Source organism: Nilaparvata lugens, chromosome 2 (assembly GCF_014356525.2).
Source record: "Nilaparvata lugens isolate BPH chromosome 2, ASM1435652v1, whole genome shotgun sequence".
NCBI lineage: Eukaryota > Metazoa > Arthropoda > Insecta > Hemiptera > Delphacidae > Nilaparvata > Nilaparvata lugens.
Genome location: NC_052505.1, coordinates 69,381,378 through 69,402,750, shown reverse-complemented (window position 1 = coordinate 69,402,750; position 21,373 = coordinate 69,381,378). Strand labels below are relative to the sequence as shown.

General features: G+C 35.3%; 1 protein-coding gene across 4 annotated transcripts in view; it reads right to left on the bottom strand.

Moving 5' to 3' along the window:
• LOC111043767 (receptor-type tyrosine-protein phosphatase kappa) overlaps window positions 1–19,384 on the bottom strand; it is a 108,597-nt gene extending 89,213 nt beyond the window's left edge. For all 4 annotated transcript variants that reach the window (XM_022328826.2, XM_039421554.1, XM_022328814.2 and 1 more), the window contains exon 1: window positions 19,088–19,384. In XM_022328826.2, the coding sequence (XP_022184518.1) occupies window positions 19,088–19,115 (28 nt within the window). In that variant the 5' untranslated portion in view covers window positions 19,116–19,384. The remainder of the gene's footprint in view (window positions 1–19,087) is intronic.
• Between the last annotated feature and the right edge of the window lie 1,989 nt (window positions 19,385–21,373).

Genomic DNA, 21,373 nt, shown 5'->3' with positions numbered 1-21,373 from the left:
TTACTGTATTTGAATGTAGAATACAAAACATGTTATATGGGATGTCATATTCTTCCATGTTAACATTCGCACGATCTAAATATTGATTTCAACTAGAACGGTGGTCGATTGAAGGTGATAACATTTGAAAATGGATGTAATGAATGTGAAATTCATATTGTTTTAATAAATAATCGAAATTGAATAACAGCATTAAGTTTTTAAATTCAATTTTTTCATTGTTTTGCTGGATATTCTAGAAACATGAATGTGAATATTGTTTTTATGATTTCAAAAGTATTGCAATTCTTATAGATCGAAGAGCTGCGGGACCATAGATTCTTGAATGTATGAGACAAGGAGCATGATGGTTTGACAAGCTCCGATTGTAATAAGATGAATGACCTAACAGACATGACTTTCAGCTGTGGTAGTATAAGCTCGAATTCTACTGTGAGCTAAGTACCGTAGTTCATTGAAATCAACGATAATTATGTCACTCTCTTAGTTGACGTGAAGTTTCCACCTTCTCAGAAACACTAATACCAAATCCATGTTCACATTAAAGAAGATGTCAGGCATGACATTAATTTATTATGTTGGGTACCTTGATGAAAATGTTCAGAAAATATTACTGAAAGTGTAAGGTAGCTGAAGCAAGGTGGTAGGCTCCAGAGAAATTCGCTTTTTGAACATTGAGCATAGCAATTTCCTACTTTTGACTTCTTAGTTTTTTTTTAGAACTAATGTACAGAATAGTTTGAAATTTGGTCACAAGCACAGCAGAAGTGTACACATGTTGTGTTGAAAGTGCTTAGAAATTGTGCCAGAATACCAAATTATGGGATTTAGATATAGAATTGCGGTCAAAGTATGAGTTTTAAGAAGTTCGTCAAATTGCGCTGAAAATACGCCTAATACTTCCTTTGTGTTTGAAGTTAAAATTCATATTTTTTTTCAGTGTGTTTCAGGTACGACTGGAATTAAAAGTCTAAACTCAATACACAGTTTCAACTTAGGTGCTGAGTAAGAGAGTTTCTTCACTTTGTTATTGCGTTTTCAATATATTATTAAAGATTTCTCAATCGTATAAATTTATTGAAGAGAATTGAATTTCAATTTCAAATGATCGATTTCACAGGTCACATTTTATTAGTAGAGAATCTATTCCAGGAAAAGAAATCAATTGAAGTTTCCTAAACACTAGTTTAGAGAGAAGGAATCAAAAAGCTAGTAATAGAATCACCCATAGAAGGAAAAAGAGGCATTGAATTCCCTGAGTGGTAGGAACAAATATTGAAAAGTGTTTTTCATATCACCGTTCTCAGCTCCGGATGCAATAAGAAGGAGCAATATTCCCCACTGTTGTTCACTTCATATTGCGAGTTATTGACCAAGGAAACATTCATTTTTCTTCCTCCGTTGCACTGACAAGAATTAGTTCTTCCAATAGACTGAACATTTCCTTTCTACACGGCAACACGTGAAGCTCAAGGACAAACATTTTCCAGTACAATATTTGTTCCTGCTAAAATCATCAGAATACGACTTTCTTGTATCCATCACCTCTAACAAAATACCATGAGAATAATTTTGACAAACCTGTGTACAGTATCACTCACCTATAATATTTGATATTAGAGAAGCCGACTATTGCTCTATTATATTTTTACAATGAACAAAAATGACTGTTAAATGAAAAATCAAAAGTGATTGGAAATCTCTGAAAACTATTTTATCTAAAAAAACACTCGTGTTATAATTTTGGAATATTATGATATCTGATTTTTATCATTTGTTAACTTGAAGCAGAACAATGCTTCAAGTACAGTAGTCCTCTTAAATAGATCTTGAAAACAAAAAAAAAACATTCCCTTCAAAATTGATGTGTTATTGATTGTAACATAGCTTTAAGAAGTAGATCACATCATCACTAACCAAAGATCAGATGATAAGTAAGTTCCCTCACCAAGGGTGAGGCAATGATAATCTGAAAGCCCTATCTTGAGGACCTTGTAACTTATCCCAGTCACTCAACAAAAAGCCCACAAATGCGATTGGCTCTATCGTTCGCAATAAAACTTTTACGTTGCTTTGCCAGTTTTATTTGTGCGGCTTTGAACAGTTTTTTCTTGGTGTTAAGCTGTATGTACTAGTATGAAGCCAATAAACTGAATTCATAAGGAAGAGTATAACCAAATATATTTATTTCTCAAAGAGGTCTGAATAATTGAAACGTAGAATTCAGGTTATGAATACAAGTTTGAAAAAATATATCGTGATATCGATACTAAAGTCATTTCTGCACAGACTGATTGATTCACGAAGATAGTTTAACATCGATCATAATTTTTAAGTTCCTCGCTAACTCAAGATTTATTTCAGTCCAATATAGTAACCGCAGAGCACAGAAATACAGCAGAAATCACAAGTTTTCATTACAATCACGTTACATGCAGGCCAGCCTTTCAAGAGCCTTTCAAGTCTTTCACCTATGTCCGGGTACTTCGTTGGAATAGTTCCATTTACGATTGATGTTTCAGGTCAACATACTTATGAAAGAAATTTTCAATATCACTATTACCTGCGCAGCCAAAACAAAAGTCATGTAACTATTAAGGTGCGTACAGATATACGCGCCGCGAACATGAGCAATTCACTTTTAATCAGCTGACTATATCTGTATTTTCACAGAGACGGTAAGATACAGAAATAAAAAGCTTGGCATCAGCTGATTAAAAGTGAATTGCTCATGTTCGCGGCGCGTAAATCTGTACTCACCTTTATAATAAACAGTACGCCTGGCATGTGGATAGAATCGACGAGCTTGTATTCAAGGAGAAATCTGGAATTGTTGAGTGCATGTAACCTATTCCAGCGACACCAAAATCGAAGTGTTGTGAATGAATATTCTCTCTGCAAAGCAAACTAGGGAAATGCCGAACATTTTCAAGAAACTTGAATTGAAATCAAGTATACAATCCAATGTATGCATTCATGGATTGTACAGTCTCAATCATGGGTTGTATAATTGAAGTCCCAATGTCTTGTGAGTTTCTTCTCACGAACTTTCTAAAGTATAATGTTTCAGGGCTCATAACCTCCAAACCTCAGAACCACTAGACTTCAACAAGATCTTATCCTAGCAGTTAGAAGGTGCTTCAAACATCAGGCCGATACCGATATGACGACAAAGTAGCCAAACCTCGTGAAAAGTGAGGTTATTCCGGGTCGTTTGTCCAATGCCATTTCAGATCTCATCTCTGCTGACCCACCATCCCCCACCACCGATTCCTTCCTCCACACAGTCATCACCAGAACAGAAGTAGCCGCAAATCCTGCTCAGTACTGCTGCGACGCTTCAAACGATACCTCCCTCACCCCACCCTCTCTCTGTCTTTTACAGCCCTCTCGAGATCAGGCATGAACCCGAATCAGTGACAATATCACCGTGAAATTCAAATTAATATTCATCGCTCCGTAATAATGCTCTTATCAACTTCTACGACCTGAACTTATCAGTGGTTCGCAGACCAATAAATAAAACATTAGCGAGAAAGACCTCAAAAACCAATTTGTAACTACGATGAAATATAATTATGGAATTTGAAAGGCAATCATCTCAAATATTACAGTTTGAAATATGGAACAGTAGCATTTTGCTCCAAAGCAATCCTCGTATTAAAAAATCCTTTTCATTTCAGTTTAATCCAAGATAATTTCGGTTTCCAAGACTACTGACGGCGTTGCAAGATCTGGACTAATGAGGATTTATCGAACTGTTGAAAGTATTTCATCATAATTTCATAAATAAACTTTCGATTTACCCTACCAGAGCATTCAACTTTTACCAAGAAACACATCTAACCTCATTATTTTTTGTTGGAGATTCGGGTGTAAGATGTGAGACTAATGGCCTATTATGGATAAAAAGTTTTCTCCATCATGAAAAATTCATGAAGTCAAGGAATTGTATCTGGATTTTAGAATGATGTAACACTGCAGGTTTGACATGCTGGAGTCAAGCAGATACTGTGGATTCATTTATTCTCTGTAATCCTGAAACTTATTCCAGTGCAGACTTTGTTGGGTAAAGACATTCGAGCTTTCTGCCTTATAACAAGTCTATCTTGTCTGCTGTAGGTGACTTTGTAGGCAATCACGAACTAGCAACAAGCCGACCTATTTCATGAGATCACCAGGAAAATTACATCTCATCCACTCTCACCATCTGCTGAAACTATTTTTTGCATCTTCCGCATCCCTTTCCTCTGATCATTGATTCATATTATAATAAGTATTAAATTTCAAAATATACAATTTATTTCCAGATTAAAATGGATATTTCTCAATACAATCAGCAAATTTGAAAACATAGGAATGTTTTGAAAACTCTTCATCTTCAACACACTTAGTTTAATTCAATTTGTCAGTGTCACCAATATACACTTAGTCATTTTCATTATTGAATTTTCTCCTTTCCGATTTCTCCAATCGTCAGTCATAGTGTAAAGCTGGATACACTCACAAACGTGACAGCGAACAGTGAAATTATAATTCACACGATTCCTTATTGGACAATTCGCATTCAGCCCAGTCGAGCGAGTATGAATAATCTATAAGAACTTTGTTCACTGTTCAGGTTCACTGTCACTGTTGTGTTCTAATAATATTAGCTTCATCAATATTACGAAAGATTATAATGTAATGAGGAATGTATTTACATGTAAATTACCTGTATCCAAATGTAACCAGTTTTAGTTATTGGACACACCATTTTAGTGAATCTTTCATGAAGTTATCTTAGTATCACCAATATAAAAAAGTTACATCAAATCTAACCTTGACGTTATGTTATTGGATAGACCCTCCATCCTTCATGTTGAGGCGGGATAAATTCTACATTTAGTAATTTATTAAATAATAAATACGTATTACATTTAGGCTTGATCTATATGGTGTCCTACCAATGTTGTTTTGCCACACTGGGGATGAGACATTTGTCGGATATAACCAGTTGGCGAGATTACGATATTGTTTACTAGAAAAAGCAATGTAGTCAAAAAGAAGAGTCGTTTGAAGAGCGTAGGTGAGAGCAATGCTGTTGCTGTTGCTGTTGCTGTGAACCTATTATTAACTGCAATGTAGGAGCAACGCAGCCTGGTCAACACACACACACGCGCAGGCACGCTCAACACGTGAACGCCTGCACACGATCGGCCCATTCAGGTTTCAGTCGGGTTAAAGGTTTTGCATTTTCAAACACGTTGGCTGGACCAAAAAATCAGATCAATGTTCCCAGTTTCCCATTTGTGCTCAACATGAATGAATGAAAAATCCATTTACCTTTCAACTGCTACAAAAATTTGCTCAACTTGAAAGCCTGTACAGTATTTATGGCACACATTTTGACGTTTTTCTCACTCTTCAACACTCTTCACTCTCCACTACTTATTGATGAGGTGTTCAATAACTTTTATCTAGACAATTAATTTTATGAAATTGGGATGAAAAGAAGTTTTGGATTGTACTATGTTTCTTTGTCCTCACGTTGATTGTAAATGATAAATTAATAATAATTTTCTGTTTTCAACGCAATTAAAACTAAATAAAAAATAAGTTTACGCAAAAAAACTTCCTCTCCAATGTTACAATATATTTATAGTGGTGTACTGCATGTGTACAACATAGTGCTGTCCATTTGTAGTGTGTGAATGTAGCTTTCTGCACTGCCGACTTCATCCAAACCACTTCATATAAGTCCATAAGAACTTTCAACTCACAATAACATAACATGTTCTATTGAACACCAATAAAGTGGTATGAAGTGGTTTGGCTGACACACTACAAATGGACAGCACTATGTTGTACACATGCAGTACACCACTATAAATAAGATCTATTGAACGGTAAAGGGTGTGCTGTTAAATTCACTTGTAGAATAACACACAAATAATAATATATCTACTTAAAATGGAAAATTACTATTGGGTATATTATTATTGTTTTGAAGATCTGTATTCCCAAATGTGATGATAGAGTATTATTCCTGTTTATTGTGATAAGATCTACTCCGCATATCTAAACTTCTTCTTCTTCTGGGCTCTAGAAATATATCAATGGTAGCATGACAATACAATCCCAGTGATAAACTTATATGAGAATGAATAAATGAGGAAAAATGATACATATTTGTTGTGAATTGTGAGAAACTATTGTGGGTGGAGGGTGTAAATCGACTGGGAAATAATAATTATTCCTTGGAGCTGTGGATGCAGCTGTGTGGAGTAGGATGCACTAGTATTACAAGCCAATCAAAAGCTGGCTTTCTCTGTCATCCACTACAAGTTTGGCAAGGAAGGACGCTTAGTTACCCGCTACTGTAATCACTTGATCCTCTGGCTTAGACATATCGGAGAACGAGAATTTGCACAAAGGTGAGCAGGACCTGTTGCAAGGGAACAAAGCGTGGTGTCCGCAATATTATTACAAGGCTTCACGTAGATCACAACTAAAAATATTCAGCTGCAAGTTTAGAGATAGCTTAGCTTTCCAGCTACTTTTCTTTTCCTTCAAACTTATCTCGTTGCTCGTTGCTAATTAGATTTCCACTACGAGGAGTTCGTCAGTCTGATGTTTTCTTTTCTGTGCACTTCCAGCGAAGTTTTCTCTCAGTGCTCATTCAATTTTCATATTTTTCAAAGCCCTCTCAAGTTAGACGTGCAACAACTTTCAATTAATTCTCCCCAGAAAAAAATTGAAAAATCAATTTTACACAGCTTTCTCATTCGTGCAGAAATCTACGTATTCTCATAGTGAAGACAAGTTTATCAAGTGCCAAAGGGCATGGAAGTACAAAAACAGTTTAACCGGAAAACCCCTGATTTCACATAACTCTTTTGAGAACTTAACGTTTTCAATACAGGGTCTTTTGTTGATATGAAAAAGGCATTCATCGAAGATAATTTCATAATAGCATGAACAATTCAATTGTTTATAATATCAAAATCCAATAGGGATATACACACTACACATAAAGGGAAACATACACTAATCATAGAGAAAATAATATATCACAAGAGTATCCGTTGTCTCTTATATAAAATCCATCATTCAATCCACATCAATGCAGGATATTATGCTTTCTTAAAAAGAATTATTCACAAAATTCTATGAGAATAACTACTACAATATTACATCATTTCGTGGAATTTTTATTGTCGATGACAACTACAAGCGTGCTATATCTACAATATTTAAAAATGAAAGTTGTGATTATATAATCGATTCAGGGGTACCTGGAATCACGAAACTTATTCAAGGTCATAATGCCATCACGCGCAGTAGCTCTGAAGCAAATTATTACGCAAACTGCGAATATTATAACCTATTACTCAATTGATTATATTCTACAGTATTTCAAAGGTAAGAAAATGCATTAGTTAAATTACCGTTCTTCAAACAAGAATGAAACATTGGCTCATTGTTCCATGGCTAGGGAACATGCATGTTCAAAAAACATCATTTTTATTTCCCTGAACAAAAACATTCAATTAATTATTAACTTTCTATCCTATTTATTTTTTTAATTCAACACTGTACTGTTGGATATTACTACCAATTGATTGAGTAGAATATGTTTTGGGAATAATGAATGCTGCATTACTAAGCATGAGAGAGGAGATCGCCTTCTTCAATTTTGCCAGGAGAACAATATGGTTGTCACAAATACCCTTTTCGAACTATCCAAAAGACGACTTTATACTGGGAAATCACCTCAGGACTCAGAAGAGAGAATTATTCGGAACCAGATTGACTATATTATGATTAACCAGAGGTATAGAAAATGCAATTAAAAGTGCTAAGACATATCCTGGTGCTGATGTTCACTCCGATCACAATCTTTTGGTGGCAGAGATAAAAGTTAGATTGAAAAAAACAAAGCCATCAAGTACACACATTAGGATAGACACCACGAAGCTCAAAAAGACTTTTTCAGGAATTTAATGGAAAGCTGGAATCTATAGATGATGAGATATGTGGAGTGGTCGAGCCTGAAACAATATGGAGGGAATTTAAGACGGCTTTACTACAGCCAAGTAGGAATTATCTCAACTGCCAAAAGGACACATAGGAGCAAGCAGTGGATGACAGAGGATATACTCAATCTTATGGAAGAACGTCGGAAATTCAAAACTGGTGACAAGCAAAGATACAAGAGAATACATAACGAAATTCGATACAAATGTAGAAAAGAGAAGGAGTCATGGTTAAAACAAAAATGTGATGAAATAGAAAACTTAGAACGCTTAAATGACTCTCATAACATGCATAAGAAAATAAAACAGTTCACTGGAATGCAAAATAAAAGCAGATACCATTTAACTGATGATAATGGGAAGATAATTCTAGATGTGAAAGATCAATTGAAGTCATGGGAAGTATACATACAGGAACTTTTTAATGACGAAAGGGAGCTCCTCTGCTGTGATAATAGTGAAGACTCTGGACCAGATATATTGAAAAGTGAAGTTGAAGTTGTCGTAAAAAACATCAAAAGTGGAAGGGCTGTAGGTCCAGACGAACTCCCTGGAGAAATTCTCAAACTCATTGACGATGATTATGTGAAAATACTCACACATTTATATAATCAGATTTACAAAACTGAATGGCTGAAGTCAATTTTTATACCTCTCCCAAAGAAGACAAATGCTGGAAAGTGTCAAGATTATCGCATGATAAGCCTCATGAGTCACACAATGAAAACATTCCTCAAAATAATACACCGGAGAATTTCCAAAAAGCTAGAAGAGAACTTATCTGATACACAATTCGGCTTCAGGAATGGTTTGGGGACACGAGAGGCTCTTTTTGCTTTTAACGTAATTTTGCAGCGATGCCTGGATGTAAATCAGCCAGTATTTGCATGTTTTATTGATTATAACAAGGCGTTTGATAAGGTGCAACATAACAAGCTACTAGATATCCTCAAAGAAATGCAATTGGATGCCCGTGACTCCCGCCTGATAAGGAACCTGTATTATAACCAAAAGGCCACAGTACGGGTGCAATCTGAGTTGAGCGAAGAGCTGGAAATCAAACGCGGGGTTCGTCAGGGCTGTGTGCTTTCATTACTCTTTTTCAATATTTATTCCGAAAGAATCATCAGCAAGGCCCTAGAAGATGAGACTGGAGGTATAAGAGTTAATGGCACACCTATCAACAACCTAAGGTATGCGGATGACACTGTACTGCTGGCAGAATATATGGAAGATCTCCAGAGGATGCTGGACAGTGTCATTATTGCAAGCAAAGAAGGTGGTTTGAGTCTGAATTCTAAAAAGACAAAGTACATGGTATTCACCAAAGACCAACCTCCTATTGGGGATCTATTCGCTGAAGGAATCCGTTTGGAGCGGGTGGATTCCTACACGTACCTTGGGACACAGGTAACTTCCAATGCTGATAACTGCTCAGAACTCAGAATAAGAATAGAGGAAGCACGTTCCACATTTATCAGGATCGAGAATTTACTGACATCAAAAGACATCAAGCTTGAATTACGAATGCGTATCCTTAAATGTTTCGTGTATCCTGTACTATTATATGGTGTGGAAGCATGGACATTGAATAGATGGGGTGAGAAGAGAATACACGCCTTTGAGATGTGGACCTATCGCGGAATGCTGAGAATCTCATACACCGATCATGTTACAAATGAAAAGGTTCTGAGGAGAATGGGTAAGAAACTGCAACTCATTGGTGAAATCAAGGAGCGCAAATTAAGGTACCTGGGTCACATAATGAGAGGTCACAAGTATGGAATATTGCACCTCATTATGCAAGGCAAAATAACAGGTAGGAGGTCAGTGGGGCGAAGAAGGATATCTTGGTTGCACAATTTAAGGGATTGGTTCAAGTGCACCTCAAAAGAACTTTTCAAGTCAGCTGTAAGCAGGGTGAAAATTGCCATCATGATAGCCAACCTCCGCCATGGAGACGGCACATGAAGAAGAAGAAGAAGATTACTAAGCACATAGGAAGTCCGTATTCAGATGTAAATTAAAATATTGATTGTCAGATAAATTTCATGATTCACCAAATAAAGTAAAGTGTGACATGAGATACATTGACTTTTTGCGGTACGAAGTTCCCCAGGTAAGCTAGTTGTAAATAAAGCTTTATTATTAATAGTCAACGCTGAAAAAAGACAGGCTTAATCACTAGGAATACTATAAATTCTATGAAGGACCAGTAAGCCATTAATTTTGAGTAGTTTAATCACTTACATTATTGATACTGGATACATTATGGACAATCAATACGTATGAAATTTATTAGCTACAAAATAAAAAACTTTGATTGAAGTGACCCCGACTACTACAATATGAATAACCATTTAGATCAAATATAAGAAATTACTCACATCTCTCATCCACTCGTACTTTTTGTTCACAAAATATTAACACAAAAATATGAGTTATATTGAATGAACTCACGGCTAGTACCTACTCAAGTTTGTCCTTTTCTGGCCGTGCTACAAATAAATGTAGGTTTATGTTTGACATCTTGTTTTTGTGATCTTGCTGTCTATTAAGAAATTTGTCAATGTGATTTTTGTTTGCAATAAAATTTAAATTTGAAAAAAGAATTATCAACAAACTCCTAACCAAAGAAAAGCTCTGTGCTCTGTTCTAATCGGAATGTATGAGACTCCATATACAGCTGATAGAAGGCGCAAACAGAACTGGCCAAGCATACAACAATGGAACAAACACGTGGCAAGCTCGCGCTTTCGATTCATGGAAAATTAAATTCGATCATCTGATTGATAAAATTATTTTAAGCTTTCCAATGATTACAACATATGTTAGAATATCATGTGTCAATTATCTCAGATCCATATGGCATTCACCTTACCATGTTCATAACCTTACTAAAAATATCTCAAAATCCGTTCTTAGTGCGCGTCTAGCATTTTTGAAGAATATTTGTGCAGAGTTTTAAGTCTGTAGGCCAATTAGTTTGAGCTTTAGTGTGATTTTACATGAAAATTTTCAAAAATGCCCTCTCCTGGACCCCTCTCTGCTCCTGGTCGGAATTTTTCTGCATAGATCCAATTTTTTTTCGTAGCTGAACAAAAACGTTCCTCATGACTTTGCTTTGCAATGAACGGTTAAAAAATACAAAATTTTTGGGGGGCCCCAGCTTCCTCAGGGGGGCAAATTTCTGAAAATCCTTTCTTAGTTTGAGGCTATCATAAACAATTGTGCAAAATTTCAAGTTTGTAGGCTCAGTAGTTTGGGCTGTGGTGTGATTTCAGTCTGTAGGGGCTTAGCCTTTTATAGATATAGAGATGGTAGCATGTCAATATAATCCCAGTGATAAACTTATATGAGAATGAAGAAATGAGGAAAAATGATATGTGAATTGTGAGAAACTATTGTGGGTGGAGGGTGTAAATCGACTGGGAAATAATAATTATTCCTTGGAGCTGTGGATGCAGCTGTGTGGAGTAGGATGCACTAGTATTACAAGCCAATCAAAAGCTGGCTTTCTCTGTCATCCACTACAAGTTTGGCAAGGAAGGACGCTTAGTTACCCGCTACTGTAATCACTTGATCCTCTGGCTTAGACATATCGGAGAACGAGAATTTGTACAAAGGTGAGCAGGACCTGTTGCAAGGGAACAAAGCGTGGTGTCCGCAATATTATTACAAGGCTTCACGTAGATCACAACTAAAAATATTCAGCTGCAAGTTTAGAGATAGCTTAGCTTTCCGGCTACTTTTCTTTTCCTTCAAACTTATCTCGTTGCTCGTTGCTAATTAGATTTCCACTACGAGGAGTTCGTCAGTCTGATGTTTTCTTTTCTGTGCACTTCCAGCGAAGTTTTCTCTCAGTGCTCATTCAATTTTCATATTTTTCAAAGCCCTCTCAAGTTAGACGTGCAACAACTTTCAATTAATTCTCCCCAGAAAAAAATTGAAAAATCAATTTTACACAGCTTTTTCATTCGTGCAGAAATCTACGTATTCTCATAGTGAAGACAAGTTTATCAAGTGCCAAAGGGCATGGAAGTACAAAAACAGTTTAACCGGAAAACCCCTGATTTCACATTGGAACTTAACGTTTTCAATACAGGGTCTTTTGTTGATATGAAAAAGGCATTCATCGAAGATAATTTCATAATAGCATGAACAATTCAATTGTTTATAATATCAAAATCCAATACGGATATACACACTACACATAAAGGGAAACATACACTAATCATAGAGAAAATAATATATCACAAGAGTATCCGTTGTCTCTTATATAAAATCCATCATTCAATCCACATCAATGCAGGATATTATGCTTTCTTAAGAAGAATTATTCACAAAATGCTATGAGAATAACTACTACAATATTACATCATTTCGTGGAATTTTTATTGCCGATGACAACTACAAGCGTGCTATATCTACAATATTTAAAAATGAAAGTTGTGATTATATAATCGATTCCGGGGTACCTGGAATCACGAAACTTATTCAAGGTCATAATGCCATCACGCGTAGTAGCTCTGAAGCAAATTATTACACAAATTGGTTCAACTGCGAATATTATAACCTATTACTCAATTGATTATATTCTACAGTATTTCAAAGGTAAGAAAATGCATTAGTTAAATTACCGTTCTTCAAACAAGAATGAAACATTGGCTCATTGTTCCATGGCTAGGGAGCATGCATGTTCAAAAAACATCATTTTTATTTCCCTGAACAAAAACATTCAATTAATTATTAACTTTCTATACTCTTCAGTTTTATAGAATATTGTAGTTTATTAAAAAATTCTCTAGCCAAGTTAAATCTGAAATAATGTGAAAGAAATTGTATTTTCAATGATTCTCGATGTGAATCCTTCAATTGAAAGAAGTTCATGATATCAGAGATTTCAATAAAGATTCTTGAATGAAATTCTATCTCAAATTTCGAATAATAATTTTCATCAAGATGCAACTGTAATTGGGAAGTGGAGAAGAGGAAAAACATAAGATATACTGATAAGGACTTATCACATTCAATACTGATACTCATCTGTTGTTTGAGATTAAAATTCGGATGCCTTTATTATTCATGAAATTATATACGAGGCTATTTAATTAATCAATATTAATTAGTCGAAGAGCTTCATAAACTCAATAATTTTATTCATTTTTTATAAAATAGAACATCTCTTAATAATATCAACTTTTGAGCAAAATTCAAAAATTGAATGTCGTGAGTACTTATCTGTATTTATTATCTGTATCTCATCTTTGCCCATATCTTTACTTTTCAATCACAGTTAAATCTTGGGAACAATAATTATTATGATGAGAGAACTCTTTACATCGAATAATCAAATGAATAACATTGATGAACATTTGAAAATTTTATTATTTCCCTGTATCTTATTTTAGTAGTAGCTTCTCAACTCATTCAAAGTTCAGCAGGACAAGAAATAATTCGCATAGCACATGAGACACCTTCAACACTGATTACACAATTGTTTTAACAAATAAATAACAAACATGTATAATCAGAATGACATAGAAAGCCTTCCCATTATCAAGTTCTAGAATGAAGAATTGCCGAGGGGGAAATTTTACTTTGGACAAGGTTGGTAGCCCTGGCAGTGCAGGAGCTTTGTGTATTATCATGATATCGCTGACAAACCACATTGAGGTAAATTTATTAATTATTCAACCACCTCATTGACACTGGATGACAAGTGTCATTTAATAGTCTGCTCGAACGCAATCATAGTCTGCTCAGGGACAACTTCTCTGTAGTTATTTAGTTGTGTTATAATAGAGAACTCTATTGAAATGAGCGGAGACTTGACTATAACATCAACGGAAACTTGTTATTATTATCATCATATTTTATAGAATATTCTTTACCTTTAGACAATAAAACATATGAAGGATTTCGTGGGTCCTGGAAATTTGGTGGAATACAAATTATACAGCTCGGCCGGAAGATAAATCGCAATGATTACAATGGAATCGACTCTTCGTCATTGCAACGAGCATGCACAATTTTGAATTTATAAGATCAAACCGATGATTAAGAATCAAATAGAGAGAATCAAGAGAATGTTCATGATTGAAGATCTCAATTGATCATTTAATTGTAATGAACAGTGTCAAGATTAACAGTGAGAAGGCTGGACAGTGCCCATATACTACTACTACTACTACTACTCGACATAATCGTGGTTAAATGATGTAATTCCTCATAAATATAGTAGCTTCAAGTTTGACTTGTGGTGATGGATTAATTTTTTAGGAAAGTGTGCTAATTTAGTGTCCTCGTCATGGTCTTCTCATTGCAATCTATTTTATCAATTCACTTTGATTCCATTAGAACTCGCTCTTGAGATTTCAAATCAAAATGTTGGTTGAGGCATCAACCAAATCTCGTGAAGTGATGTGCACTGCTTTGGCATTCCATCCAACGCTTTTGCTGAGCATCTCCAAAGTATATTTTCGGAGAATTCAAAGTCCATTCTGAAATGGACACACACACTCAATCTCTCTCTCACTCTTTCTCTCTGTTCCGTCTCCACTTGTCTTCGAAGACGGAGAGATGAAAGATGATGTGGCAAGCAAACTGGAGAAATTCCTGAGTGTTTTCCATCTATAACGATCTAGAATGCACCCCCGCCCCCGCCCCACAGTCGCCGTCTGCATACTCAATCAGTGTGTCGGGTCGCCGCCGCGCCGCAACTTCAAATCCCATATCGCCTCTCCACACAGCCCGGGTAGGAGGCTAGCGGGTAAGAGTGGGAGCAGGACTTTCCAAGATAACCTTTCACTCACTACACCTTCACGCCATTCCCACACTTTATCCTTTATTGCATATGAGGTTACTGGAATACAAAATTCCTATTTGTTTCCACACGCCCTGAACAACATAATAAATAATACGACCAGAACATTTATGATGTTTCAAACTTTGCAGAAATATCAACGGCAATGGTTTTTTGTGAATTTCATATCACAATGAGATTTCCGATATATGATTTGAATTCTTAAATGAAATAGAAAATTCATTAAGAAGAATTTGAACGTGTTTGAATTGAATACTGTGCTAATAAGAGGAAAATGATATTCGTTTACATCATGATTGAATTGCACTTTGACATTGCACAGTTACTCTTTGTTACAGTTAAACTTATGTAGTTGTGGTGCTATATTCATTTTTTACAAGTTTCTTGTGGGCTGAAGATTCTAGTGGTGGGCTATTCCATGTAGCCTACAAAAAATGAGTGTCTCCGTTTATGTAAGACTCGAATCTAGAAAAACCATAAAATGTTGAGCGACAAACCAATAATTAGAAGAAATTTCAAAAATTCGATAATGAAACGGCCACTCAGCCGTTGTGTTGCTAAAATTGTGAGCCGTAAAGGAATGTGAGGCGATTCTCTTTCAGAAATTTGAAGCAATTAGGAAGCCATCTAAATTTAGAAGCATGAAGCAGTGTGTGAGTGAGTGTAGGGAGGCAGAAGAGAAGAGAGGAGAGGAGAGAGATTGAGCGCGATCTGGCATGATTGCCGATTTTGCTCGCTCTAAGGGCAAATTGGCTGCCGGGAATAATAATAATTGTGATCGTGTTGAATTTCATAAACAGCCCTGTAAATTCATTTCCGTAGACAAACACCTTTTAATCCTGAATCAATATTAATTGACACTAATGAGTGGCTGGTTATGTTTCCAATCACTTCACTTAGCATTCATGTCACTCAAATTCCCAATTCCACTTTCAAGTTCACTATCATGTTCCAATTGACTGTCCGGTTTCATACTTCTTATTCTTCCTGGTTAAGAGATAGATTGGGTATTAATGTCCAAACTTCGCCACATCATCGAATGAAAAAAGAAATTTTATGCTCCACACCATTTTGTCTAATATCTGAAACAATTTTTTGAAATTTGATATTGGATTCTTCTGTCAAAATGTTGACGCTGTTAGAACTATTATTGTTCCGGGAATGTTTACTTTTTGAAATGTTGCTCAATATTCTTCTAACGGTTTATAGATAAAAAATCAATTAGATTCAATAAATAAGATTGAAAACAAATTTCATCCATAAATAACTGACATGTTGTTTACCAGTATATTTGTACGAGTGGGTACAAACAATATAATCGAACATTCTTGAGGCTGCCTTCCTTATTGACTTACAGAGATAAAACAGGGTATCATGTCTACTGGAACAAACGATGCAGCTCTGTGCTTGACAATCCAATCTCAGTCCTGCTTCTTACATCATACGTAAGATTTATGTACTCTGTGTTCATGTAGTCTGTAGTCGACTTATTCCAGTGTTCAAACCATCAATCGGATAGACGTCAAGAGACCATGACTTTCCAAGCAATGTTTTTCTCAACACCGCACCATCTCAGTATAAACGTAGATTGGTTTAAAAACGTATGAAACACATTAACTGAAAGCTACCTTATATTTTGAGCAAACCTATTCATTAGAGTCTCGTAGGTGGTGCAAATGAGCCTAAGTTGAATGAATATAACTACAATTCAACAAAAGACCGATAGAATGTAATTCTTATCTCTTTTTAACCTACCAATTTTGTTACTTTGTATCCTTGAATAAACGATAAAAATGTACTATTACTTGAGTAAAACAATTTTTCCCTTTTCCTTATTATTTCATTCCTTTCTAATACATTTTTATTTTTCCCTTTTTTTATTAATTCTGTATCAAAATCTGATGTATATTTCTTATTTTATTTTTGCATTTTGTATTAGTTTTCTTTCATTTTTTACTTAAAATCTTTGAAGTGTAATAATTATTTTGTCTAAGTTTATTTATCTTTTGTAACTCATTTTTTCCTGTAACTGGGCACCCGCCGAAAAACATTTGGGTTTGGCAGGACCCTCAACTGTTTGTATTGTGAATAAAAATTTTGATATTTGATTTGATTTTGAATCGCTTTATCTTCTTCCGCCACATCACTATTTCATGGATCATGGAATTAAAGCGTCTCACGATAAATATGAATTCAGCACTTCATCAAACTATAAAGGATTACTTTAATCATGTCCATTCAAAATTGGAAGTGAATTACAAACGAGACGACAGCCAAAAGTTTTTGATTAGAATTCATTCTAATTGAAGGGGAAATTGAGTATTTAGAATGAAGAGGAACCGATTTCAGAGAAGTAAACAAATTTTTGAAAGAATTATTTGGGGAATAAGGTTGCTATCGCAGCTCTCTGATGGCAGTGTGGAAGTAATAGAATTTCCCGACATGCAGTGAAAGCCTAATGTGCTTTTGCAATTACTTTAACTAGGTACTTAGGCACTCAAGCTGTAGAGGCACATTAGTCCCCCACAGTGTAGAGGTTTGGTGGTTTCAGTGCTCAAATCGCTTCACTTTCTCTTTATTTTCAGGCTTCTCTTTATTTTCTTCTCTGGAGATAATGTGAGTACGAAAATTTACCAGCTGAAGAAGATACTAGACTTTCTATGGAATATCAATTCTCTTAAACAAGTTATTATGTTCTGCCATCTATGATCAACTACTTATCATGTAGCATATTGAGGTATGTAATATTATAGTTAGTCTCGAGGTGCGCAAACACTACTACTTATGCACTACGAACACGCGAATTTTGCTCTTCATCAGCTGATGCTTGGCAAATATGCTTATCATATCTAACTTAATGTTTTTGTACAAATACAGTATAACTGTTATAATAAGCATAGATAGCATCAGCTAATGAAAAGCGAAATGCGCGTGTTCGTGGCGCATAAGTAGTATTTGTATTAAAAATGTTGACATTGCACCATTGATAACTTATAATAATAAATATCTTATCATGTTGTCGTGGCGCATAAGTAGTATTTGTATTAAAAATGTTGACATTGCACCATTGATAACTTATAATAATAAATATCTTATCATGTTGTATTATAATAGATATGAGTACAATCATAAGGACGAAGGAGTGAGTCAATTTTGTTGATCAACGAACTTTATATGTGGAGTGGTTTCAAGAATATTAGCTCTAAATTTGAAGTAGATTGGTGGAATCGTTTTCTAATTACGGTATTATAAAACATACAATAGAAAATCTAGTATAAACTGGAACCTCGCTACGTCGTTCAATTTTATCTTATGAATTATAGCAAAGACAGACATGACTTCCAACTACTTTGATTATCACGATTGCATTTATCCCTCTGAGATTAACTTATTTTTCAGGTACATTATACAGTTGTTATATTGTATGGTTGGTTGCTAGAATTAGGGGGTTCTCCAGCCCGGGGGCTTACTAGTATTTTCACAATCCTGTTTATTTACAAATGTTATTTCCAAGCACCAGTTTCATTGTCCTTGTTTCTACTGTATTTCCATTTATTTTATAAATATGACGGTGCAGCATACAGGTTTTCCTCGGGGTATTTGACATGTTTATTTATTGAGCAGATTAGGCTGTCAAATCATTATTAATTCATAATTTATTATTATAAAACAAAATTCCAAATTGGATGCTGTAAATCACTCCGAAGACTTCTGCTACTGCAAATATTGACAACAGGCTTAACAGCTAGATGGAGATTTTATTTCCAGCATTAACAGCATTTGATTTGAATTTTCGTTCAAAAATTATTATTCATCAATCAGCATTTGAATAAATACAATCCCTCATTAATTTCCATTTATATTTTTGATTCATTTTTTTTGTTTCAATTCATTTTTCAATCTTAATTGTAGAGCTTTATTATAATATAGAACCATAAGTGTAATTTCAATTGGAACATCTCAAAATTCAACTAATTCCAATCTATTTATCATCTACATATTATGTAGTGTTTGTTTTATTCCTACATAAGAATAAACTTCACTTATGTTTTCACTTAGAATAGGTGAAATTCAAATTCGAATTTGAATTGGTTCATTCAAATGCTTGGAAAATATTCAAAATTATTTTTTTCTGAGAACAATAAATGTATTTTTTAATTAATTTAGTTTTTCAGGTACCGTAGTTTTCCTTTATTGTTGTTTATTTTGAGTCGAAGTGTAAATTTTGGGTGTGCTGACTCACCAAATGAGATGAGTCCACTGTTGAGCATGGACAGCTTGATGGCATTGGGTATGGATACGAGGGAGACGCTGGCCGTCTTCTTCTTCTTGGGCTTCTCGTCGTGGGGCCGCGACGACGAACGGGAGCGGTTCTTTCGGAGGCTCGCCGCCCCCGGCCCCGCCCCCGTCGTGCTAGTCCGCGCAGACAGTGTGCCGGTGGTTGGAGTTCGCGACAATCACACCTCGACTCAGCACCTCAAACGGCAACCGCACTCACCCGACTCACGTCCGACAACCGACTGACGACTGACTCTGACTCAAGCCGGCTGGCTGCCGCTGCACCCCTCCCATGCCCAGCAGACGACACTGTTGCCAACGCCTCGTCCGCAAATAAATTTCCCCTTTTCTTCGCCACCTGCCACCTGCACCCAAACGATCATCACCATCCTCAGACTCACCTCAGCATTATAAGTTGAATGGGAAACATTCCTGTCATTCAATAAGGAATGCTGACAATTCAGAGTGAATCTCACTGTAGTGTCTTGATGAATTCCAAATGAAATTATAGTGTTCGGGCGGGGACGGACATTGTTGCCAGTGCAATTCGGTCGGAGAGCTCACTTTCTCCCCCACAGCCGTTTCTTATCAATCTCCGCTCACAACTAAGAGTCTTATCTATTAGCCTGCTTGATAATAGAAACATGAAAACAACAATATAACAAATAACAGAGCAATAACGATATGAAGATAGTGATTATTGAATATTTTCTGGCTTAATCGTATTGAAGAGGATGACAGATTAAAAATATGATTTATTCAAAGTTGGTGTTTGCCTGTAATTTTGATGTAATTTACAAACGTATTCTTGTTGGTAGCTGTACATCTCCTTTGGGTTTACCATGAGAATTTATCAAATTAATTTGATTTTTTTTCATTAGAAATCTGTTTCTATGACAATAATGTATATTAGATGAGTATATAGATAATATTTTTATTATCACTCACCAATCGTTTTCAATCCACCTATAGCTAATGTAGATCAATGTGGATCTCTTATCATCCACTCCTCAATCTCATCACCAAGGGATAAGCATTGTGCACCATATGCAAACCATCCTCAACAAATTAAAATTCAAACACTACAACTACATTTATATTAAAATACAATAGATTATAATAGTTTATCTGTTTAATCTTGAATATCACATTCGAAATTGTTTTTAGTTGTATTTTGAGGGGTGTCTTTCATGAATTTGTCCAATGTCGAGCAATTCCCTCATCACTCACAAGTACAACAACCATACTTCATTCAATGAAGAGTAATACAACTAACGTCAACTAAGAATCGGATTTTACAATTTCAGAAGAAAATTTCGAACTGAAGTTCTGCACAGATTTCAGATTTTTGTGAAATAGAATTGAATGTTTCAAGTTCAACAAATAATTTACTATATTCTTTGATTCCATACCTATCTACTTTCAGTCATATTAGTCTTGTATGGATAGCTTTATTTTCTGTTATCGGTTATTCATGAGTGCATTATAATGATATAAGGCTATGCCTACTGATGTCCTGCGTCTCAAGTGACTGCCACTAACGCTCCTGTTTTCGACTGAGCAGTCGAAAATGTCCGGCGGAACGTAACGTTAGTGACGGACCATAGAAGGAGTAGATTAGGCTACACGCAACACACAACATAGTACTACATGTTGTAAGGAACATACCCGCTATACACACTTTTATTTTTTTGCTGAGGATGATTCATGAGACTTGAGACCGATTGCGAGTAGATAATGGGAGAATGTTGAGGGGATTAATGGATTCACTATTCAGCTGTATAATAACAGTGAAATTAAAATTCATACAAATCAGAAAGAAGTATATGAGTGTGAAAGAGTTGAATATCATATGAGTATACCCAAGTTATTTGAACACCTTCTGCAACTTTGAACATTATTCCAATTCCCAAAAAATAATTCTTTGATGACAGAATTTTGTAAACGTTTTTCACATAAATTATTCAAAAATGATTTTGTCAACCCCTTTTTAAAAATACGTTGTGGAAAGTGCTTTTTTATCAATAAATTATTGACACAACCTGATTTTCAATCAAATAATGAATGAAGAATATGAAAGGCCTATAATACAATACTTTGAAACAGAATAATAAAGTATACAGTATAAGCAGAGAAAACTTCTATAATTTGTATTCTGTGGTATAAGCTTGTCTCTATTTTATTCATTCTCTATTAAGCGTTTCTGCCACCGGCTAGATAATTCCAAAAATCATAATTTGTATAATAGATT